The sequence below is a fragment of the Microcaecilia unicolor genome, chromosome 11, assembly GCF_901765095.1.
Source record: "Microcaecilia unicolor chromosome 11, aMicUni1.1, whole genome shotgun sequence".
In the NCBI taxonomy this organism is placed as follows: domain Eukaryota; kingdom Metazoa; phylum Chordata; class Amphibia; order Gymnophiona; family Siphonopidae; genus Microcaecilia; species Microcaecilia unicolor.
Window position 1 is genome coordinate 118,640,519 of NC_044041.1, and position 12,644 is coordinate 118,653,162.

At 46.8% G+C, this 12,644-nt stretch overlaps 1 protein-coding gene across 3 annotated transcripts in view; it reads left to right on the top strand.

Annotated features, from left to right (window-relative positions):
• Positions 1-12,270, top strand: part of EHBP1L1 (EH domain binding protein 1 like 1) — a 90,318-nt gene extending 78,048 nt beyond the window's left edge. For all 3 annotated transcript variants that reach the window (XM_030218853.1, XM_030218852.1, XM_030218854.1), the window contains 2 exons: positions 10,371-10,485; positions 11,250-12,270. In XM_030218853.1, coding sequence (XP_030074713.1) covers positions 10,371-10,485; positions 11,250-11,337 — 203 coding nt within the window. In that variant the 3' untranslated portion in view covers positions 11,338-12,270. The remainder of the gene's footprint in view (positions 1-10,370; positions 10,486-11,249) is intronic.
• Positions 12,271-12,644: the final 374 nt, after the last annotated feature.

Genomic DNA, 12,644 nt, shown 5'->3' on the forward strand with positions numbered 1-12,644 from the left:
CGGGATCGACTGCCTGGGCTGTGTCAGGGTCACCAAAATATCATCTGCAAACGCTAGTGTTTTCAGTGGGATTGCTGAAAGATTCACCCCCACAACGTCTACATTGCTCTGGATATACCTCAATAAAGGCTCCAGGTATAAAAGAAACAGTAAAGGGGACAGGGGACATCCCTGCCTTGTACCACAGGACACTTCAAAAGGGGCTGTACATGTTCCATTTACCACCAGAGACCCCCTTGGCTTTTCATAAAGCACTTCTACTGCCTTCCGAAACCATCCAGCAATCCCAATATGATCAAGCACCGCAAACATATAGTTCCAACGCACTTTGTCGAATGCCTTTTCGGCATCTAAGCTGACCAAAAGCAACGGCTCGTTAACCACATGGCTCCGCGCAATGGCCAGACATACCTTCCTCACATTCACAGAGGAGTGACGCCCCCTGACAAATCCTACCTGCCCCTCTCCAATCAGCGAGGGCATATGTAACGCTAACCTGTCTGCTAAGACTCTGGCCAGGATCTTTAAGTCAACGTTTATCAGGGAAATCGGCCTGTAAGAACCAGGGAGGTCCACTGGTTTGCCTGGTTTAGGAATCAGCGAGATCAGTGCGTCATTGGAAAACCCAGGGAATGAGCCCCGTTGCAACGAAGCTTCAAAGAAATCGAGTAGCGGGACCGCAACTTGCGGGAACATACACTGAAAGAACTCGACCGAAAATCCATCTGGCCCCGGCGCCGTACCTCTCCTTAGTGTCTTGACCACTCGCTGAATCTCATTCCCCCTTAGAGGCGCATTCAATTGAGCAACCACCGAGGCCGAGAGACGGGGAAGTCCCGAATTCTCAAGATATTCACTCATAGAGGGCCCCTCCTGAGGGCATGGCGACGCATACAAAGCCGCGTAATAATCATGAAACAGCTGTGCTATCTTTGAGGTCTGAGTTTCCCTCCGTCCATTAGGGCCTATTAATGATGACACAAAGCGATTACCCCCCCAGGTTTTGACAAGCCTCGCTAACAATCTACCTGATTTGTTCCCAAACCGATGGAATCTAAAAGAACGGTAGAACAGATGTTTTTTAGTACGTTCATGGATTAGGGCATTTAAAGCCACCAAAGCCGATAGCATCTGTTCTCTAGTCTGTGCCGAGGGAGTTGCCATGTGAATCCGTTTGGCCTCTTGATATACCTTCTCTAACCGAACCAGTCTCTGCGAGAGACGCCTAGACCTCGCACACATGTATGCTATAATGTCTCCGCGCAACACAGCCTTAGCCGTTTCCCAATATAATCTCGCGTCTGAAGTATGGCAGGCATTCGCGTCTGCAAACAGTGACCATTTTTTCTGGAGATAGTCCTTAAAATTCTCATCTTCCACCAGATAGGAGGGGAATCGCCACAACCGTCGTCTCAACCGCGCCTCTCCAAAGTCCATGTCTACCCAAATGAGTGTGTGGTCCGAGATCTCCATCGGGCCAATCTCCGACTTTACTACCTGTGAGAAAATAGGTGCAGATACCAATATATAATCCAGTCTGGACCACGTGCCATGTGCCCGTGACAAATGCGTGTAATCACGCACGCTGGGATTGCACAACCGCCACGGGTCCACCAAGTTCAAGGCTTGACATAAATAAGGCAAACCCTTTCCTGCTCCCATCACCATCCCCACATTTGGGCCTGAGCGATCCTGTTGTGCATCCAGCACCTGGTTGAAGTCACCTACTACCACCCAAGGCACCTCCGCATATTGTATTCCTAGACGCACCAGGTGCTGGAAGAACGAATGGTCGTACACATTAGGACCATAAACATTTAAGAGGTAAAAATCTTGCCCCATAACATTCAGTCGCATCAAAATATATCGCCCATTCCTATCTCTTTCCACCACTTGAGCATGGCATTGTAAGCTCTTATGTATCAGTACAGCCACCCCCCCCTTTTTACCCTTGGCTGATGCAAAAAAGCAGTCCCCCACCCAACGCTGTTTTAACTTTAGGTGCTCTGCATCAGAGAGTTTGGTCTCTTGTAGACAAGCCAGAGAAACATTGTGACGCTGGAGGGCAGTTAATATTTTTGTACGTTTAATGGGGGAGGTAATACCACACACATTCCAAGAAATTAATCGTGGCAACGGTGACCTATCCAGGGTCCCTACTCATTGCTTTTATCCAGGTCCGTTCACTTATAGTGTTGGAGACTCCCAGGCGCCCAGCCCTCGCCCAGTAGTCCGCAACCCCAGGAATCTCCCAGGAGACCGCTCCCACCCCAGCTACACACTCATCAGTATACCATCCCCCATTGGACACCATGGGACTCCCCAGAACTAACCCCCTCAGAACCCCCCCCCCCTCCCTCCCTTTCCCCTTCCACTCCCAGTTCCATTCTTCTCCATGCCTCCATAGAGAAGCCTGTTCGTGATCACGTAATGACACCTGGAGGAATCCCATCCTCTCTTATAATTCTATACCACATACATTTTCCACCTTACACTCCCTTATCCTCTTACCTACTCACACCTTAACAGATCTCGACCATTATCCCACCACTTCTCCCCCTATCTTCCAGACTAAAGCTCTTCCTCCCTGTTGCTTAACCCCCCTCCATAAACCACCCTCCCCATTCTTAAAACCATACTGCACAACCAAACATTAGCAGGTACATGCTTTAATTCACATATTTCTTTTGTATAAACTTTCAAATAACCTTGTACATCAAAAGGGTGAATGTTTAATGAAGAAAAAGCTTGGTCTTCTCCTCTAGGAGTTTAGTATCGACTGAGGGAGGGAGGGGGTGAGGAGGCAGGGTTTCAAGAGGCCCAGACCGGCTCTCAGCCTTGGTTACTGCCCGCTACCTCAATTCCCCACCCGCCCCCACTCCCCAAACAGTCCAGTAACGGAAACCATATTACAACAACTTGAACAAAAACACTTGAACAGGTATGGTTTAAATCTTATCTGGTCAGACATCTAACCCCTTTACCACCAACTCTTCAAGGTAGTTTGTTCCTCCACGATCTCTCCCGGCTGTCTCGGCCTCACCCCACTTGTTCATCTGCCACGTGCTGCTCAGGAACTCCATTGAGCCAGGCCATCGCGCTCCCTGGTGTGTCGTGGGTACGCCACTGGCCATTATGCCACACTTTCAAAACTGCGGGATAGCGGACTTGAAATTTATATTTCCTCTCGATCAAACGAGAACAGACTTCAGAGTACTGGCGGCGCTTTGCCGCCAGCGCTGCAGAGTAATCTTGGTATACCCGCACTTGTACTCCCTCATAGGCAACCTCTTCCTTGTGTTGCCGGTAATATTGAAGGAATACATCTTTCTGGGCTGAGTTAAGGAACTTGACAATCACTATTCTCGGGCGTCCTTCTCCGGTTCGAGCAGCTCCTAACCGATGTGCACGCTCAAGCTTCACCGGGTCTGGTTCTTCTTCCCGCGCTACCATCGGGCTCATCCAGCGTTCCAAGACCCGGCGCAAAGATCTTTCGGGCACTGCTTCCGGAATGCCTAGTAGTCGAAGGTTATCCCGGCGGGACCTGTTTTCAAGATCCTCTAGCTTGTTTTGTTGGTCCACCACCAGCTCTCGCAAGCGCGTCAGTTCTACACCATTCCCCTGCGCGCCATCTTCTATATCTGACACTCGGCACTCCAATTCGCCGGTTCTCCGGGTTAATTCCGCCGTTATTTGGGAGATCCCCGCCAGCTGCTCCGACAGCTGTTGTAGTCGCGGTTCCAGGGCAAGCACTACCGCTTTGGTAAGTTCCGTGATCGCTGCTTCCGTGCAGGTAAGCTGCGGGGCCTGTCCCTGGTCCGCCATTTTGTCTTCAGCAGTTCTGGAGCGTTCCGACCCTTTTTTTGCTGATTTTGCGGCCATCCTACTCTTTGGCGTAAGGTATTTGTCCATAAGACCCACCACTGCACTACCGAGCCAAACTGCAGGTTAAATGTGGATTTTTAATGGCGATGTCAAAGGATGAGGATTGGGACCCTCGAGCAGGAGGCAAAACACGTCTGTCTCCTCTCACTGCATCACGTGATCCCCACAAACTTGTTTTTTTATCTTGAATATATCCTCCTAATGAGATATTGCACTCTCCAGTCACCCAGCTCTGAGCTACTTCTACCCATTCAACTATTTCTCACCTTTGCAATAAAGCTGCCTCTCTTCAGATTTCTACCTCCAACCACTGTTACATCTCTCAGAATCACGGAGTCTCTGTGCCCTGGGGCAACACTTCTGAACATCTGATTGTGAGTAAATTATTTGTATTTATTCAATAAAGGAAACTTCAGAAAAGATAGAGACTTCAGGTGTGTTCTGGTGTGCCAAGGTTATACTTCAAGATATTGAGGATTTACAGTTAACAAGTCTTAAGAGGCTTGACAGGGATACTGGTGCCAGAAATGGTATTCGAAGCTGACGAGTCGGAGAAACTTAGTGAATTCTCATCAGAATCAAATCTCACAATAATAGACATAAAATGGACAGCCACGCCATGGTCCGATCACTACAGTGCAAACCTTTCCCTCCACTGTAGAACAAAAAAGACACAACAAAAACAAGAACAACAAACCTATACTACGAGAGGCAAAATAGACCCACTAATATTCTGGCAACAATTCTACACCGACGAATGGACAACACCTACAGACTCACCCCAATATCTCCAAGAATGGGACAACAGATGTAGAACAGTACTAGACAATATAGCACCACTTCAAACCAGAACCTCACATAGAAAAAACTCAATACCGTGGTTTAACAAAGAATTGAAAGAACTAAAAACACAAGTCAGAAGACTAGAAAGAGCAAGGAGCAAGAAAAAAGACGAACACACACTCAAAGACTGGAAACAACTACAAAGAAAATACAAATACATTATCAGACAAACTAAAAGAACATATTATAAAACCAAAATAGGACCAAACTACAAGGATACACACAAACTCTTTTCACTAGTAAATAATCTCCTAAATACCACAACGGTTACAACCAGCAACACAGACACCCCGTCAGCAACCAATCTTGCGAACTACTTCAACGAAAAAATCACAAAGCTCCGACTCATGATACCTACCAATATAACGGATTACACAAACATCCTCGAATGTCTAGACCCAAAACCCGGGGAATGCCCAGCAGATCGATCATGGACCAACTTTGACACGCTCTCATCAAACGAAATCTCACACTGGCTCGGAAAATACGCCAAATCGCAATGCAAATTAGACATTTGCCCTACCAGTCTAATAAGATCTGCACCCAAACAATTCAAAACAGACCTCACAAACCACGTAAACCACAGGCTTCAAAATGGGCTCTTTTCCACGGAGAAAGGAAACATCCTACTTACTCCGCTGCCAAAAGATGCTAAGAAAAGCACAATGGACCTAACTAACTATCGCCCAGTAGCATCTATTCCACTCATAGCTAAACTCATGGAAGGCATAGTGACAAAACAACTTACTGAATACCTACTGTAAATAAACACTCTATTCTGCACGAGTCTCAATCAGGATTTCGGTTAAACCACAGCACTGAAACAGTCCTAGTGTCCGCAATGAACTCATTCAAACAAGCAATTGCAACTGGTAACAACATACTCCTCCTACAATTCGACATGTCCAGTGCCTTTGACATGGTTAATCATGGAATACTATTACATATACTAGAATACTTCGGAGTAGGAGGCACAGTTCTCAAATGGTTCAAAGGATTCCTGACCACAAGATCTTACCAAGTAACTACGAGCGCAGACAGATCACCCCCATGGATACCTGAATGTGGAGTTCCCTAAGGATCCCCCCTCTCGCCATCCTTATTTAACCTAATGATGATAACCTTTAGCCAAACTTCGGGCCAATCAAAACCTCAACCCCTACATATATGCAGACGATGTCACAATTTATATCCCGTTCAAACATGATCTAAATGAAATCACCAACGAGATCAACCAAAGCCTCCAAATCATGCACAACTGGGCGGACGCATTCCAACTAAAACTTAACGCAGAAAAAACACAATGTCTTGTACTCCCCTCATAACACAACACAAAAAACTTCTCCACAATATTGCTCTCTCCCTGTCTCACAAAACTTGAAAATTCTTGGAGTTACTATTGATCAAAACCTCACTCTCGACGCCCACGTGAAGAATACGATGAAAAAGATGTTCCACGCCATGTGGAAACTCAAACGAGTAAAACCCTTCTTCCCAAGATACATCTTCTGCACCCTGGTACAGTCATTGGTAATAAGCCATCTGGATTACTGCAACGCACTGTACGCTGGCTGCAAAGAACAGACTATCAAAAAACTCCAAACAGCCCAGAATACTGCTGCCAGACTCATATTTGGAAAAACTAAATATGAAAGTGCAAAACCACTAAGAGAGAAACTTCACTGGCTCCCACTTAAGGAACGCATTGCGTTCAAGATCTGCACGATTGTACACAAAATCATTCACGCAGACGCCCCAATCTACATGCTAAACCTCGTGGACCTACCTCTTAGAAACTCCACAAGATCATCTCGCAAATTTCTCAATCTGCACTTCCCCAACTGTAAAGGACTAAAATACAAGCTGATGCATGCCACTACCTTCTCATACATGAGCACGCATGTATGGAACGCACTACCTACAGACCTGAAAACTATCGACGAAATAACTAAGTTTCACAAATCTCTGAAGACATATTTCTTCAACAAGGCCTACAAAACCTATAACCTCACTAATCCACTTCACCAACCCACCCAGCTTTGAAAGTTCACCTTCTATACTCAACCCTAATCACCCCCTTCTTTCTTCCCTTACTTAATATCTCTGCACATCACTAATTGTATCTGATATCCTGGAATGACAATGTCATAACAAAACTATGTAAGCCACATTGAGCCTGCAAATAGGTGGGAAAATGTGGGATACAAATGCAATAAATAAATAAAATAAATAAATAAATAAACTTGGAGGATGTAATGGGGCAGTTCTACAAACTGAAGAGTAGCAAATCTCCTGGACCGGATGGTATTCATCCCAGAGTACTGATAGAACTGAAAAATGAACTTGCATAGTTATTGTTAGTAATATGTAATTTATCCTTAAAATCAAGCGTGGTACTGGAAGATTGGAGGGTGGCCAATGTAACGCTGATTTTTTGAAAAGGGTTCCAGAGGAGATCCGGGAAATTATAACCAGTGAGTCTGACGTCGGTGCCAGGCAAAATGGTAGAGACTATTATAATGAACAAAATTACAGAGCATATTCAAAAGCATGGATTAATGAGACAAAGTCAACATGGATTTAGTGAAGGGAAATCTTGCCTCACCAATCTACTACATTTCTTTGAAGGGGTGAACAAACATGTGGATAAAGGTGAGCCGGTTGATATTGTGTATCTGGAATTTCAGAAGGCATTTGACAAAGTACCTCATGAAAGAATTCCAGAAGAAATTGGAGAGTCATGGGATAGGAGGTAGTGTTCTATTGTAGATTAAAAATTGGTTAGAAGATAGAAAACAGAGAGTAGGGTTAAATGGTCAGTATTTTCAATGGAGAAGGGTAGTTAGTAGGGTTCCCCAGGACTCTGTGCTGGGACCTCTGCTTTTTAACATATTTATAAATGACTTAGAGATGGTAGTAACTAGTGAGGTAAATAAATTTGCTGACGACACAAAGAGGGGCATAATCGAAAGGGGTGCCCTGGTTTTCCTGAGGACGTCCTAGCAGGACGTCCCGGCGAAGGGGCGGGGAAACCCGTATTATCGAAACAAGATGGACGTCCATCTTTCGTTTCGATAATACAGTCGGGGACACCCAAATCGCAAAATTTTGGTCAACCTTAGAGATGGTCGTCCCCGATTTTCGGCGATAATGGAAACCGAGGACACCCATCTCAGAAACGACCAAATCCAAGCCCTTTGGTCATGGGAGGAGCCAGCATTCGTAGTGCACTGGTCCCTCTGACATGCTAAGACACCAACTGGGCACCCTAGGGGGCACTGCAGTGGACTTCAGAAATTGCTCCCAGGTGCATAGCTCCCTTACCTTGTTTGCTGAGCCCCTCAAAACCCACTCCCCACAACTGTACACCACTACCATAGCCCTTATGGGTGAAGGGGGGCACCTATGTGGGTACAGTGGGTTTGTGGTGGGTTTTGAAGGGCTCACATTTACCACCACAAGTGTAACAGGTTGGGGGGGGGGGCCTGTGTCCGCCTGCCTGAAGTGCACTGCACCCACTAAAACTGCTCCAGGGACCTGCATGGAGCTGGGTATGATATTTGAGGCTGGCATAGAAGCTGGCAAAATATATTTTTTAAAAATATTTTGAGGGTGGGAGGGGTTAGTGACCACTGGGGGATTCCCTCCGGTGGTCATCTGGTCATTTAGGACACATTTTTGTGGCTTGGTCATAAGAAAAAAAGGACCAGGTAAAGTCGTCCAAGTGTTTGTCAGGGACGCCCTTCTTTTTTCCATTATCGGTCCCGCCTTCGCTATGCCTCCGACACGCCCCCGTGAACTTTGGTCGACCCTGCAATAGAAAGCAGTTGAGGACGCCCAAAATCAGCTTTCGATTATGCCAATTTGGGTGACCTTGTGAGAAGGACGCCCATCTTGCGATTTGTGTCGAAAGATGGGCGCCCTTTCGAAAATAAGCCTGAAAGTTATTCAAAGTCGTTAAATCACGGGAGGATTGTGAAAAATTACAAGAGGACCATACGAGACTGGGAGACTGGGCATCTAAATGTCAGATTATGTTTAATGTGAGCAAGTGCAAAGTGATGCATGTGGGAAAGAGGATCCCGAATTATAGCTACGTCATGCAAGGTTCCACGTTAAGAGTCACGGACCAAGAAAGGGATCTATGTGTCGTCGTTGATGATACGTTGAAACCTTCTGCTCAGTGTGCTGCTGCAGCTAAGAAAGCAAATAGAATATTAGGTATTATTAGGAAAGGAATGGAAAACAAAAATGAGGATGTTATAATGCCTTTGTATCACACCATGGTGCGATCGAATATTGTGTTCAGTTCTGGTCGCCGTATCTCAGAAAAGATATAGGGGAATTAGAAAAGGTGCAGAGAAGGGCGACGAAAATGATAAAGGGGATGGGACGACTTCCCTATGAGGAAAGGCTAAAGCGGCTAGGGCTCTTCAGCTTGGAGAAAAGGCGGCTGAGGGGAGATATGATAGAGGTCTATAAAATAATGAGTGGAGTGAAATGGGTAGATGTGAAGCATCTGTTTACGCTTTCCAAAAATACTAGGCCTAGGGGACATGCATTGAAGCTACAATGTAGTAAATTTAAAACGAATCTGAGAAAATATTTGTTCACTCAATGTGTAATTAAACTCTGGAATTCGTTGCCAGAGAATGTGGTAAAGGCGGTTAGCTTAGCGGAGTTTTAAAAAGGTTTGAACGGCTTCCTAAAGAAAAAGTCTATAGACCATTATTAAATGGACTTGGGGAAAATCCACTATTTCTGGGATTAGCAGTATAGAATGTTTTGTACTTTTTTGGGATCTTGCCAGGTACTTGTGACCTGGATTGGCCACTGTTGGAGACAGGATGCTGGGCTTGATGGACCTTTGGCCTTTCCCAGTATGGCAATACTTATGTACTTATGGGGGCGTGGCCATGGGCGTGGAATGTGCAGGTCATGGGCATTTCTAAAATGTATGCACATTGTTATAGAATGCATCCGGTCCGTGCATAATTTAAGCCTCGGCATTTACACCACGTTTTACTTGGCGTAACTGGCCACGACTAAATTTAGCTGCACCAATGGGCACTCAGTGTATTCTATAAAACGCATGGAAATGTAGGCTTATTCTATAAAGTATGCCTAAATTTAGGCATACTTTGTTTTGGCGCCAATTTTTTAGGTGTGATACATAGAATCTAGTCCAATTTGTATTATCATTTAAATAGTTTTACTGCTGTAATTGTCTATTGCTTATGTCCGGCTTATTCTTGCTGTACACCATCATGAGTGAACCCTGGTTGTTTCCTTTCAAATTTAACAGCACAAATTGGCAGAAATGAACCCAGCAGAGAGTGGTAACGAGAGAAAGACAGAGGAGTGAGACAGAGAAAGACAGAGGAATAGACGGAGATAGACACTGCAAGTGGAGCTATGGATATACAGAAGAGTTTGAGGAGGCAGAGAGTGGACATTGCTCATATCATGTTTCTTTCCTCTTACTCTAAAGTGGTTGTAGAAAATAATGATTTGAGGGAGCTGGGGTAGAAGGGGGAGGCAGGACCGGGCAGAGAGGAAGTGGCACTGTGGAGTTGCAGTTGCACAGCAGATGGTCTGCTCTCACCACTCCTTAACCCCAAGCTTCCTGTTCTATACCACAGACTGGCAGAAGACTGAGGCCCAGCAGAGGCGGGAGCAACTGCTGCTGGAAGAACTGGTGTCGCTGGTGAACCAGCGAGATGAGCTTGTGCGGGACCTGGATACCAAGGAGAGACGGTGAGTAGCCTGCTTCCACAGTTGGAAATTCAGCTCACTTTCTGTTGGTGTACAGGGCTGCCGAGAGAGGAAGGTGGGGGGGGGGGGGGAATTCCCCGGGCCTGGGCCTCCAAGGGGGGCCCGATGCCGGGGGCTCTCTCTCTCGCCTTTTCCTGATGGGACCCGGTTGATCATGTCCCAACAGGAGCAGGAGGGAGAAAACTCCAGCGCTGGGCCCCCCTTGGAGGCTGGGGAGGACCTGGAGGAACAAACAACGGGCTGCTCTTCTTCACAGTCTACCACATTGCCTTCTCCTGTGGCTGCTTCTCCTCTCAGGCCGTGCATGCACGACCTGAAATAAAAAGCTGCCACAGGAGAAGGCCACACGGCAGAAGGAAGAAGAGCAGCGCTGGAGGACAAGCTGTTCTGCTGGCGGGGCCTTGGGATCCTCACCAGCCAAGGTACTTAACAGTTACGGCGGGCGGGCGGCAGCAGTGATCGGGGAGGGTGGGGCGGTAGCAGCAGCAGCGATGGGGGGGGGGGGGGGCACCGGGGTGGCAATAGCAGTAGCAATTGGGGGAGCGGCAGCAACGACGATGATCCTGGTGGAGACTGGCGGTGGTGGCGGCGGCAACGATCCTGGGGTGGGAGCCCGCCAGCGACGACGATCCTGGGGGGAAGCCTGGCGGCGGCCTATCCCCAAGCCTGGCTCAGTCTCTCGGTGGCCCTGTTGGTGTATATTTTCTAACTGGGATATTTTTTTTTTGGCTGTTGTGTCTCTGCAGGGGTCTGGAGGAGGATGAGCGGCTGGAGAGGGGTCTGGAGCAGAGACGCAGGAGGCTAAGCAGAAAAGACAAGTGTCGGATCAGCTAAACCTCTGGAAGGAAGAGGAAAGGGGCCACCGATTGATTCTAGAAATTGCTGTAGAGTGTGAACAGACACATGGAACTCTCAAGCTGCAAGAAGTTAGCTAGTAATATTATACAGCGTTTGCCCTTCAGACGGGACCTTAAGACCGTTTACAGTCTAATGATTCAGATGCAATGAATGCATCCACCTCTGGGGTGCATGCCCTGGCACTGCACAAGAATTTCCTCAGGGGCATAAAGGTATATAAAAAAAAGTATCACTACTACGATGGAGTGAGAGACAGTGACTGACTCATAGTTACTTAAGGAGGTGTGTCAGATCTGAGAATCAGAACCAAGGGCCCAGGACGATAAAGTGACTGATCTCAGAGTCAAACACAGAACTGGTGACAGAGCCACGAACTGAAATAATGGCACAGGAAGATAAAGTCAGTCATAGAACTGCAACAAATTTGGGGACTAGAATATCTTATAGTTATGGTCTCTATCCCCCTTATGCCTCAAGTTCCATCTCTTTGCTAGGCCTAGATTCCTTTTTCTTCAAATTAATTTCAGCCTTTAAAAAAAAAAATCTTTTGCCTCATTCTGATGCCATCAGTGACCAGCCAGGTGCACCAGAAAAAATGAACAAGACACACTCTTGAGGAAACTCTCTGTAGTTAAAGACTGAATCCCAGAAAAGGGAATCTGAAGGTGAGGGAGAGAAGGAGGATCTGTGGCATAGTGGGCTTGGTGCACGCCATGTAGGCCCAGGGCCCTTCATCTGCCAACATCTTCAGCCACATAGCAAGGGGCCATTCCCGCTGTCTGTGGGTGGAATAGAGTGGGGCACCTGTGCACAGCCAATGATAGAGGAGGCCAGTGCATTTTTACTAGCAAAAAAGGTGCCGGTACTCAAATGCTAGGCCACCCTTCAAGGGTGAGGTGATCACAGAGAGACCCACCCCACAATAGCCAGGCCCCCTGCAACCAGTCACAGAATATATGACAAGGCAAAATTGGTGTGTAGAGCCTGAGCTCTTCAATTAAAACTTGGGGTCCATGGGTCAATTTTAGAAGACAGTGGAAAAGGTGCTGGTACTCAGTACCCCGAGTACCCCCTCAAAAAAAGCCCTGGAGGAGGCTAAAGTCTAGAACACCCTCCAGTCCAGTTTTTGGGAATCCTGTCTAGATGTACAGGAAGAGAAGTCTCATCCTGTGATCTCTTGACCCTCTCTCGCATGACCCCATGATCTATTTTATGTTTACATGTTGCTAGGCTTGAGGTTTTGGGTACAGAGCTTCTCCCTCTGCCTCCCCCAGTTTAGGGAT